At 41.7% G+C, this 24,254-nt stretch overlaps 1 protein-coding gene across 3 annotated transcripts in view; it reads left to right on the top strand.

Annotated features, from left to right (window-relative positions):
• The window catches only part of si:dkey-34e4.1 (carboxyl-terminal PDZ ligand of neuronal nitric oxide synthase protein), a 58,463-nt gene that overhangs the window by 20,353 nt on the left and 13,856 nt on the right, over positions 1–24,254 (top strand). For 2 of the 3 annotated variants that reach the window (XR_004698906.2, XM_035185126.2), the window contains exons 3-10: positions 9,990–10,082; positions 10,218–10,276; positions 11,334–11,442; positions 12,861–13,002; positions 15,296–15,465; positions 18,786–18,947; positions 20,645–20,849; positions 23,028–23,343. Coding sequence is in view for 2 of the 3 variants with exons in the window: in XM_035185126.2 (XP_035041017.1) it covers positions 9,990–10,082; positions 10,218–10,276; positions 11,334–11,442; positions 12,861–13,002; positions 15,296–15,465; positions 18,786–18,947; positions 20,645–20,849; positions 23,028–23,343 (1,256 nt within the window). In the remaining variant the exon portion in view is untranslated. Of the gene's footprint in view, positions 1–7,922; positions 8,132–9,989; positions 10,083–10,217; positions 10,277–11,333; positions 11,443–12,860; positions 13,003–15,295; positions 15,466–18,785; positions 18,948–20,644; positions 20,850–23,027; positions 23,344–24,254 lie in introns of those variants that run through there. The other variant, XM_035185127.2, reaches the window with a different exon arrangement.

Raw genomic sequence — 24,254 nt, 5'->3', positions numbered from 1 at the left:
AAACATGTTGAAGCCCATCTCGAGTTATTTTGTCTGAAACGCAGATCAGATTAAAACTCGGTGTTACATCACCTTATTGGATTTTGGGTTTTTGTAAGTTATGAAATAATGGGAAATATCCTTCCGCCCCTTCAGTCTGATAGTGAGTGTCAGCATGCTCAGGTTGTTCCTTTGTATTTCCTCCGTGTCCCATGTGACTAACCCTGAGTAGCCACCGTCAGCGCTCAGGGACTGGCTGTCCTTTTCACTGCGCCTGTCAGCGAGTTACTCAGGCGTGGGTCCATTCTCACTGCAGAGGTGCAGAGTGCCTGCCTGGGCCCGCACCGGCCGGGGCTCAGCTGCTTCCTCTGAAAAGCTGCTTCCTCTGAAAAGCTGCTTCATGTGGGGTTGACTCATCCCGCATCCTGCTTTCACCGTTTTCCTCTGTGGCAGGTTTTTTCTCTGCCTCTGTGCAGACACTCAGTATTCACCTGTGCAACGGTTGATCGGTTCTCCCTGTCAGTCACTATCAACCCAGTCTGCAGTGTAAGAAGTGAAAGTCATTTATGTAGAGAAGTCAGGGGAGCTGGTGCAGCGTCAGTGCCAGCTGCTTGTTCATCTGTCTAAGAAATGACAATAATAATAATAATGATAATAATACATTATCTATACTGATTATCCTTTGAGGGTTGTGGGGGCAGCTGAGGTCAATCCCACCCTGGACAGGTCGAATAATAACATCTTTAAATCAGGAGAGACTTCATTTAAAGAATGAACAAAGTGTATTGTAATGCACAATAAGATTGAAAATGATGTGATTTAAATCTTATTCGGGGCCTAGACCCCTCGTGATGTCATCAAGGTTGAAAGAAGACATGGCTGCATAGTACAGGAAACCCTTCAGGGGTCTAGACACTGGTGGTGATTGAAGGGATCTAGAGGATGTTGAGGATCTGATGAGATGAGTGGACTGAGGTTGAACAGGGCTCTGGATATTAGAGACTGGACGTGACTGGGGAGGAGGAGGATGGTCACAGCGAATCATTGAAATGGCAGTTGATGAGGGATGAAGGGGAAAAGTTTGACAGCAACCACCTGATTGGCTGATGGAGATCCTGGCAAAATCAAAAACACCCAACAGTCGGGGAGAAGCGGGAAGCACGAAAGAGAATTGTGGATGAATGAGACGTAGAGAAATCTTCCCGATTGAACTTACACTAAGCTTCATTGATATCTGTATCAAACAGTCTAATTCCTCAGCTTTACGTAATTCATTTTCTTTTGTAAAAAGGGTTCATGGTGTTTTCATCTGACACGGCATTCTTTCCAATCTTTACACAACACACTTGTGTAAGCGCCAGCATATGACTCCGTGTCCAAGGACAGGAGAGATAAGAGGATCTGCAGTGCTCGCCACCACCAAAGTATTGTTTTTGTTCTCAAAGTGTTGACAGCGCCTGGCTCAGTGTGTGACCCAGCAGCCAACGGGTATAAATCATTGATGTCCCTTCTTCACTTTGCTCAATTTAGCATCTTTTGTTCGTGATGTGTTGTGAGTCCATCTGCAGGTGCTAAATTAAATGTCAGAAAGACCAGCTTTGACTTTGCTCTTTATTCAGCAGAAATTACCACCACATAATAATAATAATAATTAGAAGAAGAAGAATAAACATGCTAATCAAAAATGAATTGCTATTAAAAACACAACAGTCTTTTAATCCTAATTGCATCAAACTCCTTCATAATAAAAGCCCCAGTGATTATACGCCGCTGCAGCAGATTCCAGTCTCGCGTGTGACCCTGCTGTTACGGAGAAGCCCCCCCCTAAGCAGCCTTTTAAGCGGGCCTTTTTCCCCGTTAGCGCTCCATCTCCCACAGGACCAGACTGCTGCTGCTCACTGGAGGCTGCCAAAAGACTCCGGCTCACAAGTCCAATCCATAATATCTGCACTCAGGCGGAAGCCACTTTCGTAGACGGGCGGCGGCAAGCATCTAAATGCACGCACACATACATAAACACACAGATGCTTTTTTTCCCCCCCGTTTTATTTGCTTGTCGAGCTGCTGCATCTCCTCCCTTCTCTCTTTTTCACACATGTATTAAGTCAAACAAACGCCTGACCGTTTCTGATGTGGGCCAAGGTCGTTGTCAGTGGTGACTGTCGAGGTAATTGCTTCCTCATACACACTCTGCTGACTAACGATGAGACGTGCCAGTTTCCCTCCCGAGGTTTTGGGCAACCTCCCCTGTCACAGGAGTTACTCCATCCTCGGGGTTTGGCCACGAGGCCGAGAGGCTTGTCTGAAAAATACCACACGCAGGCAGAGGGGCAGATTTAGCGTCAGTTTTAGCGCCAAGTCTTTGTTCAATCAACGGAACATTCTAAAAAACGCAGCTGCCTGATTGGTGATTTCCTTCTCCCCCCAAAAAAACAAGCACACACGCAGTTGGAGTTTAACAAATAAATTCGCTAATTGCTTTTCACATTCGCTTCACGCTTTCTTTTGATTTCCAAGAAATCTTTTTTTCCCGGTGCTAAATGCCAGGCTGTTTTCGCAGCTGTTGTGTTTCTCAGCTCCGCTCTGTTCCCAACAGTCATCTCTTTGTGAACTGATTTGAGAGGAAAAAAAGCAGCGAAATTCCTCGGAGCTCCCCAAATCCTGGGAATTGTAATGAAGGGGTTGCTAGGTTGCGATCTATAGGGCCTATTGTGGACTCCTGTATGGATTCAATGGTACGACAGGGAGCAACAATGACCCACAACGCACCCTGCATTCCACTGCTTTTCAGGATTGTTCAAGTGGAGTGGGGGTTTTACCCGTAATTTCTTATTCCATGATTTGGTTTGCAAAAACCGAAATCCTGCTTGTTTATTCTCTCTAGAAATAAACACAAACAGCAGGGGAGAAGAAAGTTGTCCAGCCTTTCCGTTGAAATCCCTCTGAAGACTCTCAAGTCAGAACCAAATAACATTAAGTGAAGGAGCGTTAGTGATGACTGGAAGAGCTGCCAGTCATCACTACCTGTCTAGGAAAGAGGACGTCACAACATTACAACACTGGAGTTGTCTGGAGTCGCTCATGTCTCTGGGACACAGTTTCCTCTGAGACTCGAGCCTCCTGCCACTCATGTTCTTTGAAGTTGGATTAGATTAGCATGAGTGTGTGTGATTTGGTGTCGAGGCGCCAATGAAGACGTTATCAAACTTTTTATCATACCTGTTGAAAACGCTGTGTTTGATAATAGTTTCTAAGTTTGGATCTACACTAAGTCAGTTTTCAAATTATTTATTTATTTAATTTTGTTTATTCATTCAAGTTTGCCTCCCAACGGTTACAGAGCATCACTCTTTCCATAATTCATAAGCAACTATAACCTGCTTTAAAAAGTAGTTAGAAACTGCTGTTTTATTACATATTCTTCTTACTAATTTACAAAATCACTTAATCCTGAACCGTATTAGACATGACCGGTTTTATAATCAGTTTTAATACATAAAAAGAAATGTTTTCACTGTTTTACCATTTGTTTATGTTGTTTATGCTCCTGATCTTCACTGTTATGCTTCTTTTATCTCTGTGAAGCACATTGAATGACCTCTGTGATAACATACACAAATAAATTATCCTTGCCTTCGAGATTAGACTCTCAATAGTGGAATAATGAAACTGATAGTGAATGAAGCTTAATGTCGGACCGGTGGTTATATATTCAGTTAACATTGTCGCTTCATGAAGCCAATTTCAATGTGACGGTCTCATTTTGTATAATTGATCTAATAGTTACACAGCGTAGAGGTGAATACATGAAGGAGCTTAAAGCAAATGAAGCCGTCTCCCTCAGCTCCTGATCACTGTCACTTATTAAACAGTCATTTTATTCGGCTTATCGCTGCCTGCTCTGATGTTCATAATAAAAAGAGAATGACCTCTCGTCTCCCCCAGTTTGATCTTGTCATCTATTTAGGCCGTTTTAAATTTATAACACTGGGATCAGAGCCAGCTTTCCGCTTCCTCATTTTGTGCACATGGCAACAGCAACATCAGCGCCCCGTCAGACGCGTTCATAATAGACCGCAGAGAGCAACGCCGACTGGAATTTGTCACGCTGTCTGGGGAGACTGATGAGTCTGAAATGCAAACACCCAAACTGAGGAGGATTTGAAATAAATACTCTCCCTGTGTCTGTGTGGAGCCGGAACTTTGCTATAGCACTGCCGCAGCATTTAAGGTGCAGTTTTAAGGTTTTAAGACAAACCTTTGAAGAGCATGTTAGAATTTAGAGCTTATGTCAAATCGAGTCAAGTATGAGTGCGGTACAATAAAGAAAACATGAAGAGAGGTGAAATAATGAAATAAAATATAAATATAAGGCTTTGCGTGCCTGTTCAATCCACATATTAGTCATACACTTTTCATTACAGCTCATGTATTATTCCTAAAGTCTGTCTTCCTAAATCTCTCAAACACGATTCAGAGAAGTTCAGGGTCTAAAGCGGCGGACTACAGTGAACGGAGCTCTTCTCTGGGACGCCTCCGCGCCTCGCTGAAAGTTTTCTGAGCTGACGTGCTCGGGGTTTACAGGGGGAACTTTTGTCATGAGCTCTTTGATTGTTTGTTCCTCTGTTGATACCAGGGAAAAACAACAACACAACAATGCAAGTGCATTAAAAGCCTGAATATTTCACAACACTTTGCACTTAAGCAGAGAAAATATAAAAATTTCATACTTTGGATGAAGTTGCAAAATCCCATTTTGCCGCCGCAGAACACTGGCATGAAGTGTGAATTATAAAAGAGCTCAGTGTGAGAGTTGTGACACTGATGCGTTAGTAAAGGTAGCAGCTTGGCTTTGCAGGTGTGTTAGACTTTGTGGTTTGTGGGTCATCGGTGTATAGAAAGTGTGTCTCTTCTCACCCAGACTGGGATTAAACTGGTGTTTTGTTGATGTGAGTGTGTTTTCTCCAGATATCGTATCTGGCTGTGTTTCAGGGCTGCACAGTTAAAAAACTAGTGTGAGCTTAGCAGCTAAAGGCCTCAGTATGCAGTACTGTTGGAGATGCGTATCGAGAACCAGCACTAAATTGGTACCGCCTCCTCATTGGTCAGTCTGAACAAATTGGGCTGCTTTTGATATTTCCTGTTGCGTTCAGGGTTTCCGCTTTGCATCCCGCTGCTGCAGAATTATTACAGCCACTGCTTCAGGATTCGGGCAGACGAATATTAGACCCCGATGCCTTGTACCATGCAGGAGCATCCTCAATGCAGTGTGTTATTGAATTTTCAGAGACACTGTCTCCTCTCCCTTGAGACGTGGTGCAGCTGTCTGTCATGTTTGGGGAAGTGAGGGAGCATTGACCAAGGTCAAAGGGTTCACTCCCTATAGACACCACAGATATGAGACTGCGTAAGCAATACTGTCTCCAGAACTAGAAAGTACATTTACTTGTTTAGGAACTAGCAAACCAATGGACTAAATGATCTGTAAGTGAGACCACCGGAGATGAGACTTGAGAATGTGAGAGGACATCACGCACAGTTGTTGTATTGATGGATTCTGAGCTTCTCCTTGGCCAAGCTTCAATAAATATTTCAGCATAAGACATCGAAGGACTCCTGAACACTTTTCTTCGCTGATGAGTTGACCATTGATCAGCAGATTTTCCACAACACAGTGGAGCTGCCGGGGGGGGGGGGCACAGTAAAAGTCTGACACACCCTGACAGAGGAAAGGCTGCAAGAGTTTGTTTCCCCATTTTAAGGCTTAGGTGCAGCACACAACTCTAAATTAATCGATGTTGAGAGCATCCAAATTATAAAGTAGTATCAATAAGTATCTGCATCAATTAACAGTATTGGTATTGATAAAATCCTAATGATACCCAACCAGTACAGTATGTGTAAGAGTCACAATATATTTACCCATTTGCCAGTCCTCTATATTGCTACACATATCAGGTGCTACACATACACACTACACACACACACACACACAAACACCATATATACGCACTCGACTGTTACGTTAGTCAGTCTCAGCTGTCAATCATAACCTTTCACCCTATTTTTATGACGTCAAATAACTAATTAAAACCAAACTCACCAGAAACATGATCAACTGATTTGAGGTTATAGGAGAAGTATAAGGATTTACACTATCAGCTGCTCCTTTGCCAATGAATGCATTCAGTCGTCAGTTTGAGCAGACAGGTCGTCTGGCAGGTTGATGGCCAGAAATTATGATGCTGCTCAGCCTTTCTTTGAATTGCCTCATCTCATTATTCCCATCAGAGCAAACACTGCGTCCGAAATACAAGTGGGTTTTCATGTGCATATAGTGCAATAGAGAGAAATAATGCCCGTCTGGTTTTTGGATTCACACTTTGACACTTTGATTGAATTTCAACACTGAACAAATTCACTCTGCAGCAGCAAATTATCTCCATGCCTCCTCTGTAAACCCTGTGTAGCATTTATCTCTCTCTCTCTCTCTCTCTCTCTTTGGTCTCTGTGGTGCATTTCCTCTTCTCCCGCTCTTTTCTCTTTTTAATCAGCTCTCTCTGGATCCAGCTCTGTATAATTAGAGACCGAAGCATTAATCACCATGCATCCAGGGCAGGGAGAGCCGGGCATTTCAAGCAGGCACAAGAGAACGTATGGAGACGTAGAGGTGGGAACGCCTGTGACAAACAACAGCTTCGTCAGTGTGCACACATTCGCACACACTGAGGACACGTCCTACTCACACAGAACAAATAAAGAGCCCAACTAGTCGTGTCCGGTGGGTTTTGACTTGTTCATTATGCTCAGCTGTTTGTTGCATGGTGTGGTTGTGTCGCTGTGTTAAAAGGTCACAGTTTGCAGGAGGTCCTTACATAACAACACCTCCTCACCTCCTCTCCTCCTGTCTCCTCCCATCTCCTCACCTCCCATCTTCCCTCGCCTCCTTTCTTAATCTTTGCCCTGTCTCCATGCTGGCAGTCATTTTGCTCTTAAACATTTCATCCTCTCCTCCCTTAACATCTTGTTCTGGCTGGAGAGAAGACCATTCACTTTTACTGTAAGTTCACATTTTGGCATCAGAGTGGACATTTATTATTTTCGGTGAAACTCTGCTGGCTCCAGTAGGAAGTGCTGCTCTCTGCAGGAGCAGTGAAAAACATAACATGGGCCAATGACCTGAGCTTAATTTTATTTGCTGTATAGTACAAAATGTAACTTGGAAATGAAATTAAATTGGAAAGTGCTCATAAATTGATTTTTTATTTTATATCAAACGGCTATGTGAAAACATTGAGACAGCTCATAGCAATAAACTTACAGAGAATTAATTGAATCCGCAGCTCCAGTCAGCTTTACTGAGACTTGAAGTGAGTTTGAGGGTCATCGCCAGTTTGAGGTTCATAGACTGTATAAAGATAAAAGGCATGACTGCTTGAATTCTCCAAATTATAAGGAAGGGAGTTTCTATGCTTCTTATCTTATCTCCTTTAGCACAGGAAACACATCATTCATTACGAAAGGAAAGAAAAAAATGCCGTCCTGCAATTCATTGCTGCAGCAATATTTAAAGTGACACAGCTTTAATCTCTGTTGCACCTGGACAGACCCACGTTAACAGCTGTTTTATTCTCCTGCCAAGATCCAGAACTGATGTGAATCCTCACGATTCTCTGAGCTCCGGATTTCTTCTCTGTCACATCTGTGCAGTCAGGAGTCACAGTGAACAACAAGCATGCTGAACTTCAATATCATGATCAGAAATGAATACAGATGTAAATATAATGATCATAACTAAATAAAAATATCATGATCAGAGCTAAAAAGAAATATAAATATTATGATCATATTTGAAGGTTTTCGTCACGTATATTCTTCAGGTTATTATATTATCTCAACATCATGTTCCTGTTTGTTTGGTTCAGCAACGGTTTGGACCGTGTGATTATTTCCTGCTGTAGTTTGAAATTCCTTGTGTGTCACTTCCTGTGTTTGTCTGGTTTCCTGCTCTTGTGATTGGTTTCCCCTCCCTCATGGGTTTCACCTGTATTTAATTAGGCCTCAGTTTGTCTCCTCGTGCTTCAGTTCAGCTTCCAGCTCTTTTGATTGTTCTTCAGAGGTTTTGGCTTCTTTCTCCTGCTGCATCATTTATGTAAGGCAATTCATATTTTTCAATATCGTCGGCACCTTCCTGCCTTGGCTAATGTCCGTGTCCTGTTAATGCCAATTTAATGCCAGTTGTACAATTCGTCTAATGTGGGTGAAACAGCTCAACCTCCGAACCAAGCTTTTTGTTTCTCACCACATGGCTTCGGCCCTGCAGTGCCACCGCAGGCCTTGATAGCTGTTAGCTAGAGCTGAACCCAGCTTGACTTTTAAAAAGTGAGGCTGATGCGAGTGGACGGGTCAGACTTGTGAAGAAACGTGTTCGGTGCAGACACGGCTGTTGTGAACCACTCAGCAAACAGAGCAGAGGCAAACCAGCGTCCTCGCTTTTTTTTCACTTCAAATGTTTAATTCAGTTGGTGTATTTTGTTTTTGTGTCCTTGAGAAGCAGAGATGTAGTTCACCTAGCAATTTAGACTTAAACTGGAAATCAGTTAGATTTTGGTATTATGTTTTAAGTGTTGCTGTTTGTCTTTGTCCTCCATTTTCCTTGTCCTTCCTGTCTCTGGCATTCAGAGCTGCAGAAAAGTTTTTTTTCGGTGGTTGGCTTGGCTGCGAATATTCAGCAGACTTTATCAGGGCTCGTACGTGAGCTGCCAGTTTATTAAAAGGTGCTGATATATTAAAGTGCAGCGCAGATCATGTTTTAATGCTGACGGATGGTTCCCACTTGTGCCCTTAGTTCTGTCATCGTGCCAAATGGGCTCAGGACGTACGCTCTGATCAGTCTCACTCCGTATGCAGTGTCACTAGTGTGTGTATGAGCACGCGCTTCTACACTAAGGTGGAACAATTGGTTAGTTGATCAAAAGAAAATTCATAAGCAAGATTTGAAAAACTGACTTGTTTAATTGTAACTTTCAGGGGAAGGTTTCCCAACTGTGCTGCTTCCAGCCACTCTTATATCAATATTTGTTGCTTTTCATCATATGACAATGCCAGTTGATGGAATATATTTGGACTATAAATTGTGTAGGCCTATATAGGTTGTGTACAAATAATCCAAGCATGTAATAGACAACCTAATTTCAATATTTAAGAGTTCAATAAAAATCCAAGAAGTGATCAGCCAATATTGATGTTTTGTAACGTGAACTCGTAAAATATAAACAAATATTTGATTTGTCACCCAGGTTCATCCTGTGGACATTTGGTGTAAAAATAACTCTGCAGTCCAGCCCTCTCTGGTGGACAGATTGTGTACTGTGCTGGGGCTTCTCGTTTGACCACCCTCTGTGAGCAGGAGTCTGATGGGAGGAGTCTGATCACCAGAGTTTCACCTGGTCTGGCTGCACTATGTTGTTCTCCCTGCCTTCCACTGTGTTTGGTTTTGGTTGTATTTTGTTTGTCTAAACTGTAATTTGCTTTTCATGTCTGTGAAATAAATGTATTATTAAATTACAACTCGTGTGGGTTTCTGTTCTTTGTGGTCTTTTCTTTTGTGCATCACTGATCTGGGTAGTGGGGGCTTGTCCACTACCAAATTAATACATTTCTTATGGTATAGTTTTGTCTTTGTTGTTATTCCACTCTGTTTGGTTTGTGCTATTGCTACCTCTTGTGAAAATGGATATAATTTGCTTGCTACTGCTTTCGGCCTACTAGTGTAAATGTATCTGTAAATCATACGTCATTCTTGTGATTTTCGGTGGGGGGGTGTATAGCTAGATCTTTAGTCTCTGGTGAAACTTGTTCGTTTACGCATTTTTGTTATTCTCCCAATGGGTAATTAATGCCTCTTATATTTAAAATAAACAAATCAGCTGATAAAGACAACCTATCACTTCCTCTAATACCAATATTCATAGTTTTTTTTTTTTTTTCTTTCCTGTCTGCTTCCTCAGTATGAATTCAAGGCCAAGAACATCAAGAAGAAGAAAGTGAGCATCGTGGTGTCTGTGGACGGAGTTAAAATCCTACTGAGGAAGAAACAGAAGGTAAGAATATAGTGATGAATTCCACCTGAGGGGAGAAATTATCTTTTAGTATTTCAGATTTAAAGCTCTCCAGCTTTTGCAAATGAGGATAAAATATGTGATTTCTGTGGGTAAGCATGATCTTGTTTCTTACAGAGGAAAGAGTGGACCTGGGATGAGAGCAAGATGCTGATCATGCAGGATCCCATATACAGGTCAGTCACACGTCTCTCTCTGTGATAATTGAATGGGGGTTTATTCTGTATTCAAAAGTAATTATCTTCGCATTTTTGCACCTAGTGGATCAAACATGCACTCGGTAAATAATACAGTGGAAATTGCCCTGTAACTATGAGCTGAGGCTTTAGGCCATCGTATGCACTTTACTATTCAGGACTTGATGCGCTTGAATGTTCTATATAAGCCAAATGCAGTTACATGCCTAAGCCAGCATCATGAAAAATGTAAAGCTTGTGCATGTAGTTGGTCGAGCATACTGTATGTTAAGTATGGGGGGGGGGGGGTGCTCTCAGATTTTGTTTGGTGTTTAGAGACAAAAGTACAACAAAGTTTCAGCCTGACAAACATCACAGTAAGCGATCCCATTTTACTGAGTTATACTGTGGTGGAGCCTGTCAGCCAATCATCTGCCTGCCTGTGAGGCTCTCAGTCACTGATCAAAATAATACTAGATGGAAATATTTGAATAATAAAATAGAAGATATTAAAGTGATTTGTGGTGAGAGCTGTGAAACTGTCAGTCTGTTTTTTACATTTCAGAGATCAGAAGCAGTAGGAAGACACTTTAAAGTGGCTAAACATTAAATATCTATGTGTACTCTTAAAGGTGTGTGTTGTAAATGATTCACATACTGTATCTGTGGGAGGATCCGAAGCCACACCCCAAGAGATTGTGTGATAAATATAATTTTCCTTGTGTGCGTTTTGTGTGCGTGTGTGTGATATGGTGTCTTTTGTTTGCCTGGCTCCCAGTGAGGATGTGTTGTAGCAGTGCAGCAGCAGATAGAGATGCAGGTCTGACCCTTTGCTCTGCCTGTTTGCTGCTACACTTTACTGTGGTGGTGCTCAGGAACCAGTATAAGACACCAGGGCCGTGCAGCAGAGTAGTGGCATGTTTCTGTAAATATTCCTTTACGAATTATATCTGCATTAGGTCGTGGTGGCGAAAATAGTTGATCATGTCCCAGCTTTAACATTCGTTGGTGTTTGTAACTTTTGCTCAGTATATACATTTGCTGTGGTGTGTTGCAGGATTTTCTACGTGTCTCATGACTCCCAGGACTTAAAGATCTTCAGCTACATCGCACGAGATGGCTCCAATAACTCCTTCAGATGCAACGTGTTTAAATCCAAGAAGAAGGTACAGCAGAAGTGCAGCCGAACACTTCCTCACTGTAGATGTGCACTTTCAGATTTACACCTTTATCATCAAAGCAATAGACCAATAATCAATATTAAACTATTAATTTGATTATTGGTACCTGTATAGGTCTGTGTTGAATATCAAACAAGAGGTCATTAGTTTAGCTTTGACTGAAAATAAACTTGCCAGCATTCCTAGAACTCGATCAACATTCTGTATCTTATTTAATCTGAGAAAAGGGCAGAACTTCTAGTTTTGCAGACTCGTATGTGCTTCTGTTTCTTGGCTGGGAGCAGTGACTTCCTGTCAGTTTGATCAGACGCTAAGATAATTTTTGAACGGCCATGATTGGATACAAGAGTCAAAAGAAAGATGTGAATTTGCCCAGAGCAGCACAATTTGATGCAGCTGTATCATGTGGTTTTATGAATCTGCTTTATCTCCCCATGAATCTGCCCCCCCCCCCCATGTTAGTGGATAGGACCAAACTAAAAAGTCAGTACATGTCAAATACAGTTTATAAGTTGGTTCCTGTCACTTTCAATATCACTTTGTCCTAGTGTTAATGTTTGTGGCAAATATGATTTTGATGAGTTATTTAATGCTGTAAACGCCAGGTGCAACGTTGGATGATTGACAGCTGAGACTGACTCCCGATCTGGCTCTAAATGCACTAGATGGCAGCTTTCGTGTCCAAGATATATTGGCTTCTTTTCTGGATAGTGAGAGGAAGCGGAGACACGTCTTCTGTCTTTATCAGTCAATGTTTAACCATTCATTTAACTTTGAACAACAGACTAATGTGGGTTATTGTTTTAAGACGAGTTATTTTACAGCAGCATCAGTAACTTTAATCTAAACCAGCCCTGAGGCATGTTAAGTGATTTATTTCCCTTTTTTGTGTCCAGCTGCCTGTGACTGAAGGTTATCTGTAGTCTGCATTCTCCATTATCTTTTTACTCCATAATGAATTTCCTGAATTTGTCAGCCGAGTTAATCAATTTTAGTTTTTAAATTTCATCTTAAATTTCTTGGTGTTAATATTAGTTAATATCCGGTGGCTTCGCACGGCACGTCAATGGATGCACTCGAGGTGAAGGATCCCGACTGCACATCTCTTTCTACCTGTCTGAAGCTGTATGTGTGTTACTGCAGTTGTTGCAAGTCACGGCTGTCCTGGCTTGGAGGTCTGCTAGCATCAGTCAGCTGTAATAATGATGTCCTGCAGAAGTGAAGCCAAGGATGATGGCGTCTGTGCATATTAAGTCTGTCCAAAGTGGTAGCAGGTTGTAAAAGAACAACACTGATCAGTGCTGTGGTGTTTGTTGGAGTGATGAGATGCGTTATTTCTGAATCCTCTAAACATTAACTTGTCACCTTTTATCTTTAACATCTCTCCCTCTTGTCCCTGTCAGACTCAGGCCATGCGTATAGTGCGGACGGTGGGTCAGGCCTTCGAGGTGTGCCACAAGCTCAGTCTGCAGCACGCTGAGCAGGATGCAGACGGACAGGCCGATGGGCAGAGTGATAAATCAACAGAGGAGCCCAGCAGTGATGGTGAGCTCTACCTGAAGTGTTTTACCCTTAACTGCTATGCACAGGGTATTTCTGCACATATAATACACATTTTGGGTAATAATATCACAGATTTTCATTACTGCAAAGAAGTGTGTAATAAAATGCAAATGATTATTAGAGAATTTTAAAAGATGTTATTTAAAGCAGGCACTAAAATCGTGTAAAAATGATCTGATACCTGCTTCTGTTTACATTTATTTTTGGTTCAGGATGCCAAATAATTGTATTGGGCAATAAAACCATATCAATAATCACTATTTATTTTTTATAAATGGCAATATAACAAAAGTCCAATATAAATCAACATATTGCTTATGCATCGTGCACAGTGAGGAGGTGAAAACTGTACTGTTCTACCTCAGGATTGTAAATGTGTTTATCATGCTCTGCTCATGAAGAGTTTAAAACTCTAAGCTTCACTCAGGAGAGTCCTGAGACTTTATTTAATATAGGATAGGAAGTTAAGTTAATAACATTTGGATCTTGGTGAAGAAATCATCTGAACCATAAATCAAGATAGTTGACAGGTGTTATGGAAGTTCTCTGGAAGCTGGTGAAAGGAGAACTCAGGCAGCAGCTGATGTCTTATACAGAAGATGTTAATGTAGGCTTGATGCACATTATATACATAATATATAGTGGCATATACAGTAATGTGTGAGGATGGTCAAATTCCTTAACAGGTTTAATAATCCAGATCATGTCAATTTAAATGTTTCATAAGGGGTCTGTTGGGCCTTAGCAGAGGTAAGTGCTCTACTGAGTGACATTCGATCTTTCAGGTTTTTAGGTAATGAACATTCTGAAATTGATATGTTGGTAGATGATGCAGCCATTTTGACATTAAATAGTAGGTAAACACATTAATTAAGGCTCTTATCTAAATGTGTGTGTGAGAGAGACCATGTGCACATGTTGCTATATCTGGTGTCTTGCTTTAGTGTTGACACCGAAATGCAAAATTCTGTAACAATTAAAAGCTGCAGTTACTTACGTATAACATTTATAAATTGAGTATAAGAAAGTATTTTTGGCTTCTCACGAAAACAATACAACTATTGTTCTCAGAGAAGCACCTTATATTTACCACTGGACAATGTTGTTGTGGAAAACATGGTGTTTATGAACCTTCATTGTGTTCACATGACGACCATCCTCCACCTTCCCCTTCAGTTTGATTACTGCCTCCTTATGGCCTAATTGGAACCATCACACCTCAGTAGCTCTTTAAATCAGCTCAGTGATCTAACAACATGGTTGTCTGGTCACACTGGGGTGTTCAGATCTAAGACATAATCTTGATTTGAGAGTTGCTTATAAAGGCCTTCATGTTTCAAGGTGGAGAGAAGTAACTGGATTCTAACTTTCACATCAGTGGGAAGCAGCAGCAGCAGAGCAGCTGTCACTGGTCCCAGTAATGACTGTAATTTGCACAGTGGATGAATAGTTAGCTGACATTGGGCTGGAGTTGGTGACAGGCAGAGGAGATCGTGAGAGTAAAATACTGTGTGCTCAACATAGCATTAATTAAAGGTTTAGTTATATAAATTAAGGCATCCATGTTTCTACGGCTTTCCTAGACTCTTATTCATTATTGTACCACTAAGTTGGATATATCAGCTTTTAAAAGAGAGCTGAAGTCCACAAACTGCATTTAGTATAGAAACTGTATTCATGCAGTAAATTAACATGACATGTGGCATCAGTGTAATATAAAGGTGGGTTCTGTGTATTTATTTGATAGTAATTCTAATAATTTGAAACTTTTTCCAGAAAGAAATCAATCTTTCAAATGTGTTTGTATTTTTGGTATTTTGAATTGCACTAAATCTGTAGCCCTCAGTAAGTGTTAGCATATTCAGACCTTCTCTTAACAAGAACTCTCCAATATTCGGGCGATCGGTAGCATTACATTTGAATCTGTTGCAATCAGCTGGTCAGGTTTGCGTCGCCTGGAACAAGACATAGTTTTAATACAACCTCCTGTAAAACAATTTCTTTCTGTCCAGTTCTATTTACTAAATAATCTAACAAACGTATTTCATCGAGCTTTAGAAAGACAGTCTGGTTTGCAGTTTCCCCATTTTCCATCTTTGTGCTGAGCTTAGCTAATGATAGCTTTTAAGCATAGACACAGGAGAGATATCAGTCTTCTCTAGAGACAGAAGCATATTTCCTAAAATGCTTCTCTTTTTTTCTCTTATTAATCCCAAAATTACAAACCAGAGGCTGATGGTTTCTTGCTACTTGTCTTGTCCATTTCCCTCTACAGGGCGTAAACTGACAGGAGCAGAGCAAGGGGAGGAAGAGGAGGAGGGCAAACACGGAGGAAGGCGAGGAGAGGATTCTTTGGCCGGCACTTCACTGTGTGAAAAGGCCGTCAGTGAAATTTTGCAGAGTCTGGCTGAACTGAATGTGGTGAAACCTGGACAGACCATCATGGTAAGATACTGTTAGGACACAATATTTAACTGCTAAGGGGAAAAAATTAATTGAACCTGTGTCATGGGTTTGACACATTTTATTTGTCTTATTTACTACTACTATACATAAAGTTTTATGTTAAGGTGACAGTAGGTTTCTGTTATTTAGTGTTTAATGTACCAACTGAGCTCTAGGCATTGATTGGTTAAATGCACTTGTCATCTGCAAAACTGTCCAAACATTTTGTTATTCCATAATCTGACCGAGTGGAAGCATGTAGATGTTTGACAAAAAAGGGCCCCGATTGGAACCTTGGGGAACTCCATTTCATTTTTGTCAGCCAGATGTGTAATTAATACTCCCAGTCCCGTAGTTCCTCTTCCCGGGGGTTGGAGATGGCAGTTGAGCAAAATCATCAAATTAAGTGACCCGCACAGTATATAAAGGAAAATACTGCATATCGAAGAGGAATTCAAAAGATACCTTGCATTGGAGGGAATCATTAAAAAGTCACTTTTAGGATGCAGGTCCACCTCCTTTCTTATGCATTCTAGCATCGCTCATAATACAGATGTTGGGAGGAATTGACCACCCTGCCTCTGGGCCAAATGGCCATTCTCTTTCCAATTCCCTATCCACTGAAGTTTCCAGCACACTGGGCCTCGGCTTGTCCTGGGAACAGTCATGAGTGATCTCAGCTTTAGAGCCTGGATACTCCAGCTGAGCAAGATTGTGATGCCGGTGTGGAGAGAGCTGGGTGGGGGTCAGAGAAAAGGTGGAAAGTGAACGTGAAAGGTGCAATATTGTTCAAATATGGGTGTAACAGGGAACATTTTCAGTCTTCATAATGTTGCACTCCTCCTTAGAGATGAAGTGCTGCGAATATAAAATGGCAGGAGTTGAAATCCTGCCTTCCTTGTCACCCCCCGCTCAGCTGTCCAATCACAGCTGACCCAGTTCCACTGTCAGAAAGGTGCAGGGGGTTTCCGAAGCTGCTCAACCGTCCGCCAGGGGCTTCCGTTGAACCTTTACAATCCTCTTTTATTGTGGCAACATTTCTTGTCACGGCCACTGAACAGCCAAAGCCTCACAGCAGCAACACTCATCATAAACACCACACTCATGACATTTACTTCTAATTGTAGCTGCAGTGAAAGTTCCTCTTTGTCAACACTGGAGGGTGAGGTAGCACCAGCTCCCACTTTTGGGGAGTGTTTTTTTTTTGCTCCTGACTGCTTCTGTCCTCACAGCTACAGGATATCGACTGGGCTCTGTTGATTCATTACTTTGGCTGGAGTGTGTTTTGATGCTATTATCTGGGCACAGCGCTGCCAAATGGATCATTAAACCATCAAAGTACAGCGCAGTGCTTTGTCATCTTCTGCAGCACCTGACCAGATCATTGACTGCAGCTCTCATGACTTCATACACAGCTCCAGGTTGGCAGGAGATGCTGCAGATATGAAACGACCCGGTCACTCGTGCGTTGGATTAAACGATATCTTGGCAGACTCTGAATCCTCATGAAATCAGGAACTGATGATGATCTTTCAGTGATATTTTGAGTATGACAGGATGAAAAAGATGTGAACATTGCAGGCTTCTAGCGTGTCATGATCTGCTCCTTTTTGGATTTGTCACCAAAGCGAGTGTGGTAGACACAGCCATACTGATAAAAAAAAAAAGACAGAGTGGGATTCGAGTCGGGAACCTGAATATTCCTGCTGGCTGTAAAAAGGGGACACTTAATCCCAAACCCCCCCAATCTGTTCCCTTTTGATTTCTGAGTAACGGCACCATAATCCCACGAAGGGTTCAGGAGCATCTGCTCCTTGCAGATAAGCAAAGAAGTGAGGGAAGAGATGAAGCAAAGAAAGAGATGAAAGCAAAGGAGATGAGGATAACGAAAAGGGAGACTGGCCAGAAGATGCATAATATACAAGATGCTGTTACAAACAGGCGACGCATCGGGAGACAAAATAAACATCTCAGTGTCTGTGGTGGTTAAGTCAAAGCTTTTTAGTCCAATTAGTATTTAAACCCATTCAGTTTATAATCATGTCTTAAATATTGCTTCTGGAATATCTTCCATGTGTTTGCTACAACACCATCTGATGTGCATACTACTACAGTTGCTTGGATGCTTATTGACTCATAATGGGAAAAGTGTCAAAGCCTCAATGTTCTGCCATTTATGTACATCAAGGCCATGCTTATTGAATAGTTATACTCAGAATTCGGAAGTCCAACTAAAATGTTTATAATTGCAGGTCTCATGATTCCCAGATCTTTTCTATCATTTCACCAGTATATCCATTAAAAAGGTATACAATTGCATTCTGTATCTTTTTAAAAAGTGAAAAGCTATTCAATGGTGAAAAGAGAACCCTACACTGGTTATTTTCATTATCAGTTAAATCACTGATAACATTTAATCAATCTGTTTTTTTTCACTCAAAATGTTCAGTTGGAACAATTTCTCCTAAAATGTGTCTTTAATCTGAGTTGTTCAAAATGGAAGTTGCTCTGTTCAAGAAAGTGTTGCTCAAGTTTGTGCATCAAAGTTGAGATACACTTTTTATAATGTTATAGAATTATAACATATTTAAGAGATTTGAAAGTTTGAGCTTTTAATCTGCTCTTTAGAGACAAAACCTTTGAATTTTCCAAAATGGATTTGGTATTCATAGAAGATGAAGACAAACTAAGGCAGCCTCTCTGATACTGAAGTGAATGTGCTGCACTTTATATTGTGCTACTTTGCCCTCTAGTGGTTTGATGAAGGACACACACACACACTTCCACATATCTTCGGAGACATTAATACACAATAGCTCTGTCCCTGCTGTGAGTAGAAGCTGAAATGCAAAGCCACTTAAGCAACATCTATTTCTTCTGGATACGTGTGTTATCAAGGATCTAGAAATTGATCTAAAATCCACAGAGGAAGGAGACTGAAGACAGTGTGTGGTATAATGAGCTAAGAGATCATTCCACTTGTGATGAGGAGTTACAGCGGGGAGCTCCGGGGGGCTTCAGATCAGTGGCTCTCAGTCCTGGTCTCAGCGGCTCAGAGGACTGGGTGGCTTTTATCTGACCAGTCTGTTAATTGCATTGGTCTGGTGTCCAATGTCTAAAGATGGCTTCTTATCCCCAGGATTAAAAAAATGTAAAACGTTGAAAACCACCGGGCCTTTGATTATATTTAAAGGTTCAAGTTGAGTGTGTCAGGAGAATTATGTTTGAGATTTATACGCATGACTTCAGCTTCGTTATTCAATTTTGACTATATTTCCCTTCATCAATAATATAGATTTTATTTTTCTGTCTCTGGTCAGGACTTTGATCGACGGTCCGTCTTCACTGTGACGTCTCAAGGCATCACTCCCAGCAGCCCCTGCTCTCCGTCTCTCACTCCGCTGGCGTCGCAGCACTTCCTGCAGCTTCTTCAGCAGCAGCTGCAGCAGCAGCAGCAACAGACACAGGTGGCCGTCGCACAGGTGAGAAGCAGACGTCAACTGCGGGTCGTCTAAAAAGCAGATGTAGATATGCACAAAAACGCATCATGAGCAAAGTGAGAATCTCTGAACAGTCTGTCCGACCTACAGCACAAACTGTAGCTGTAAAGAGGTTATTTTCACCAGTAGTTCATTTCACAGTTAGTGTTTTCAATCAATCATTCAGTTTAATGAAACCTCAAACTGCTCCCAGAGCCCAGATAAGGACTTGTATAGTTGTGTGTCTGCGAGGGACAATATTTTGTCTAGTTTGACCAATTACTTTTGAACAGCCTCTGGTTGCCCCCAGGAGTGGAGAGCAAGGGAGGTGGAACACATTGACCGTAATGCATCATATTGGCTTTTTAATTAATCTGCCTTCATATTCACACGTATTCATTCGCTGTTAATTGAGATAAGTAGAAATGTCAACTTTTACAACTCGCTAGTTGTAAAAAAATCTGGTCCTACATGTCGTCTCTAAACTCCAACTTTAGTCTGAGTGTAAATAGTGTACAGAGAACTGAAGTCAGTCCTGGCACAGATATACACTGTCTACACTGCAAGCCCCAAAATATTGTCCGTTTCCCCCAGAGGATCATTTGTTGTCAAACAATCTCGGAGTCCATCGTCGATTGTCTGACAAGTCCAAAATGTCAAGATAATTTAATAAGTTATCCAAAGAAATGCATCATATGATCTTTGTTTGCTTGAAAAAAGACAATTAAATGATTACCAAAGTTATTTTGAGACTATTTTTCTGTCACCTGAGTAATCATTTCAGCTCCCCTCAGACTGGTTCATCTATAAATTCAGAGCCTGAACCTGACAAGTTGATCCTGACTTATGTTGTGGATTAGCCTCCTCAATCATGGCAGCATTATATAGCTCACAACATGAATCATTGAACATTTGGCTCATACAACAGCTCTGACTTTTAACTCTGTTAGTTTTATTTTAAGTTCAGTTAAAACTACATGGAGCAGATGGTGTAAATTAAAACTGGGATTATTTCCCCACCTAAGACTTATCATGTTTTCTCTATCACACACAATGTAATTTGCATCCTCGTCACGATTCTGTCATTTTCTCTACTTTGGTGCCCCGAGGATTGAAAAAACACCTGTGGCATCTTCTGCATGAAGTTAATACACAATAATGCATCATTGTTTGTAAAATCCTCTATATTAATTTATTTATTCACAATAAAATCTCAATGGGTTGAGTTTTCCCCAAGCACTGTATGTCTTGTACTAACAGTGTTCCACTAGGGGGCAGCACCAACACAGTTATGCTAGGAGAGGTGGTGCAGCATTGGAGAACACAACCTGTGCTGAAATTAAAAATGCACAAATGTTTGTTAAACATCTCAAGAGATTCACAAGCCTTTGAACAAAATCTGAGGAACTGCAACAGATTCATGTTTACTTTCATATCCGATACTATTGATTGCGCTGCTTTATCAGAATCAATGTCTCTGAGGGAACCCTTAACCCTAAAACGCCGTCCTAAGATTACTTTGAGTCTAAGGATTACAGATAAGAACAGCATTATGAACCGGTTTTAAATCCATATCGTAAATCAAAAACTTGAGTTGTCATTGAGTGGGTACAGATAATAACTATTCAAACAATGAATCTAATTGCTATTGAATAAAATGTTCACGCACAAACAACCTGCCCTTTGTTTTCCCGCTGCAGGTGCAGCTGTTGAAGGATCAGATGGCAGCAGAGACCGCCGCCCGTATGGAGGCCCAGGCCCGCGTGCACCAGCTGCTGCTGCAGAACAGGGACCTGCTGCAGCACCTGGCGCTGCTCGTGCAGCAGCTGAAAGAGCTGGAGACCAGTTCCCCAAAGACGGCACAACCAGAGCCGCCCCAGCAGGAGCCTCAGGAGAACGGACACAGTAAGTTACTGCAGAGGTGATGTAGGAGCAGTGAAACCACTCATCCCAACTCACGACAAGTCAAGGTCAGGGTCCCTCCCCATATCTGCTGCGGTCCTCGTTTCACCCTCCCTTGTTGGCTCGGGGATGATGTCGACATGCGTGACACAGACCATGATCCCTCACTGACTTCCTGTCTGCAACAATTTCAGTTGTGCTCGATGGGGCAGAACCACAGTTTCCTGGAAGTGAGGTGATTTTCCTTCTGTGCCACCTGGGCACGTTTCAAATGAGCACTTCACTTTTTGTCCGTAATGAGACAAAAGTACTGTCTGCCAGGAAGGAGCATAAGAAAAAATTGTAGATGCCTGTTTTTAATGTTGAAAATGTCTTGATCAGACAGTAAGAATTGACACAAATCCTCAGTCAATTTGAACAGTAAAGATTGAGGAAGAAATGAAAGACGATCCAAAGCTGACACTAACATGCATTTTGAATGATTTGATCAACGAGACATCTCCATGTACAGTTGTGAACGCACCCAAGATGCTTTGAGTTTGGATTTGAGATCCGATCACTCAGACCACATTTGGAGGTGGTCTGGGACTCGTGGCCTTTAGTAGGGTGACCACCCCAAATGTAAATGCACTGCATATTGTGCTTTTTCTAGTCTCATCAACCCCTCGAGGAGCTTTACAGTACAAGTCCCGTTAACAGATTCACCCATGCAGCCCTTTTCACACTGTGCATACAGCTGTCAGGGGCACTTTAGGGTTCAGTGATTTGACCAAGGACACTCCAGCATGTGGACTGGACGAATCGAATCGCCGACCCTCTGGTTAGTTGATGACCCGCTCTACCTCCTGAGCCACAGCTGTCCTTTGTCCTGGGTCACGTTGAAGGACCCTCTGCTCACGTGATCCTCTGACCTGCGGCGGTGTCATAATGAACTCAAAATAATTGAAATTTCCATGAGCAAGTCGAATTTTTTTCTGTTGTCGTAAAGCAAATTTTTATACTCAATTTGTCTGCCTGTATATTGCATTAACCAAGACCAGACGGCAGTCGTGACTCTGTGAGGCGGCACTGAGACAAAGCAGTGATTTGAGTAAACTGCTCACATACTTTCAGCATTTTGACTTGATGATGTTGCTAAGTGAAAAGTCGGTGGATCGCTAATTGGTAATTAGATCAGTAATTACAAGTCGCTCTTAGGGGAATATCAAGGCCTGAACCAAATTTCACTGCACTCCATCCAACAATTGTCGGCTTTCACTCAAAATCACAAATGTTACCATTATGCTGGTGCTGGGGGAGTAAAGGGATCGCCACAGTCGTTGGGATAAATCCTCAGAGGAACCTGAATGTTGTCACTAGCATGGTTGATATAAGTACACATCCTGTAGGTGTGTATTCAAGACCTGCGTTCTGACTTTGCTTTCAGGGAGAATTTTGATTGCACTTTTATTTTGGGAAAAGGATTTTATGAGAGATGCATTTACAGCATCTCAAAGAACGATATGTCATGTCAGAATGAAAATGACTACACATACCTAATTCTAACCCTTATCCTAAAAAGTCTAAACTCTCAGTCAAACCCTAAACCCTATGGCGTCCATATATGTATATATAGATATGTCGGGTGGGTTTAATTGGTGTGAATAAAACAAGATATACTATTTATTATATATATTGTATTTATTATTGCCCGTGCCCCTCATAGAGTTCATTCAGAGTGCTGCCTTTTAACCCCAACTTAAACCTAAGTCTGAACCTTCAAACAGGCCTTTGAACAAGTGTGGTCCAGCCAAAATGTCGTCAATCTTCAGGGTCTATGCTCAAAGTGGTCCCCACAAAGATAAGAATGACAAGTGTGTGTGTGTGTGTGTGTGTGTGTGTGTGTGTGTGTGTGTGTGTGTGTGTGTGTGTGTGTGTGTGTGTGTGTGTGTGTGTGTGTGTGTGTGTGTGTGTGTGTGTGTGTGTGTGTGTGTGTATTTTAAACCTGACACATCATGTTTCATGCTTGTATTAATCATGTCAGTCCTCCTGATAGAAAATGCTGCTGCAGCTAATCTCAGATACGGCTGCTCCAAGTGCTGCCACTAACACACAGTTCCTGTATGAGAACATGTTGTGGTTTGAGGTTGATTTTTACTTTATCTTTTTCTTATTAAGACAAATTTTATTCATCTATTCCAGATGCTCAGCAGTCATCCGTCTCTACGTTAGCAAAGTCCCTGTCTCTAAATCTGAAGAATCACTACAACCAGACCTCGGACCAGCTCATCACCTCCACGCCGGCATGGCAGCTGCAGACCTCCCCCCTCTCGCAGGTGGACTGCGGCGAGTCCTACCTCAACCTGCTCAACCTGGAGAACTGCGGCACATCGGCCGCGTCAATCAACGGGAGCCTGGACCCGTTCATCAGGGCCAACGGGGCAGCGGACGACACGGAGAGGTCCTGCAGTGAGATCGTCCCGTTCACATCGAGAAACTCTGACAACATGGATGAGAAGTAAGTCGGCTGACCTCGTGTTGATTGCAGAGGAAATGATGCTTGTTATACATTAAGGGAATAGTTGAAAGAAAAATGTTACTTCACTTTCCGCACTCATGTGTCACTGTTCTCACTCAGGAAAGTATATTAATGGATGGAGACAAGTGTTAAAGAATGAATTCAAGAATGTTCAGGACATCATGAGCTTTTATTGCTGATCATAAATTGCATGTAAAATGCTCATAAATGTAAGTGTGTAAATCTTGCATAATAACCATGAGAAAATGTTTAAATCCAGTGGAATATCAGATTTAAATCCAGTAGCAAAACAAAAATGTCTGCCATCAAAACAAGCATATAAACGGTCTGAGTGGGACTGCGATTAACATTAGTTACTGCTGTGTCCAATAAATGAAGCTCGTGTTAAAACGTTTTCAGTGTGGGGCAGAAGTTTGGAGAGTAAGGACAGGACTAACGTTACATTGAAATAATAAATGTAAACACGCTGACTGACTGTGTATTGATCAATAGTTCAATCTGTCCTGTCAGATGTGTCTATACAAATAAAGTTATTATTAATAATATATCTAGGGTAGGGCGAAGGGAGAGAAATTGGGACAGGGCATAAATGGATCAGACATGGACCTAAAAAGTCAAAGTACACGTCAAAATTGTTTTCCTCAAAGATGGTTTCTGTTATTTTAGCTAGTGTTTTAATTAGTAACTTGACGCAATAAAAAAAATCAGGATCGACAGCTGAGACGGACTCACGGTAGATCTTGTATATCAACAGCACCTCGATACTGCAGCTCCATTTCAGATTTATGATTGCACAAACTCTGGCTCGAAATTACATCAAAAGTGTAAAATGGCCGCACCCAGATATTTTGGCTTCATTTCTAACAGGTCGTGCAGATGCATCATCCATC

Source organism: Hippoglossus stenolepis, chromosome 18 (assembly GCF_022539355.2).
Source record: "Hippoglossus stenolepis isolate QCI-W04-F060 chromosome 18, HSTE1.2, whole genome shotgun sequence".
NCBI lineage: Eukaryota > Metazoa > Chordata > Actinopteri > Pleuronectiformes > Pleuronectidae > Hippoglossus > Hippoglossus stenolepis.
This window is presented reverse-complemented; position numbering and strand designations above follow the sequence as displayed.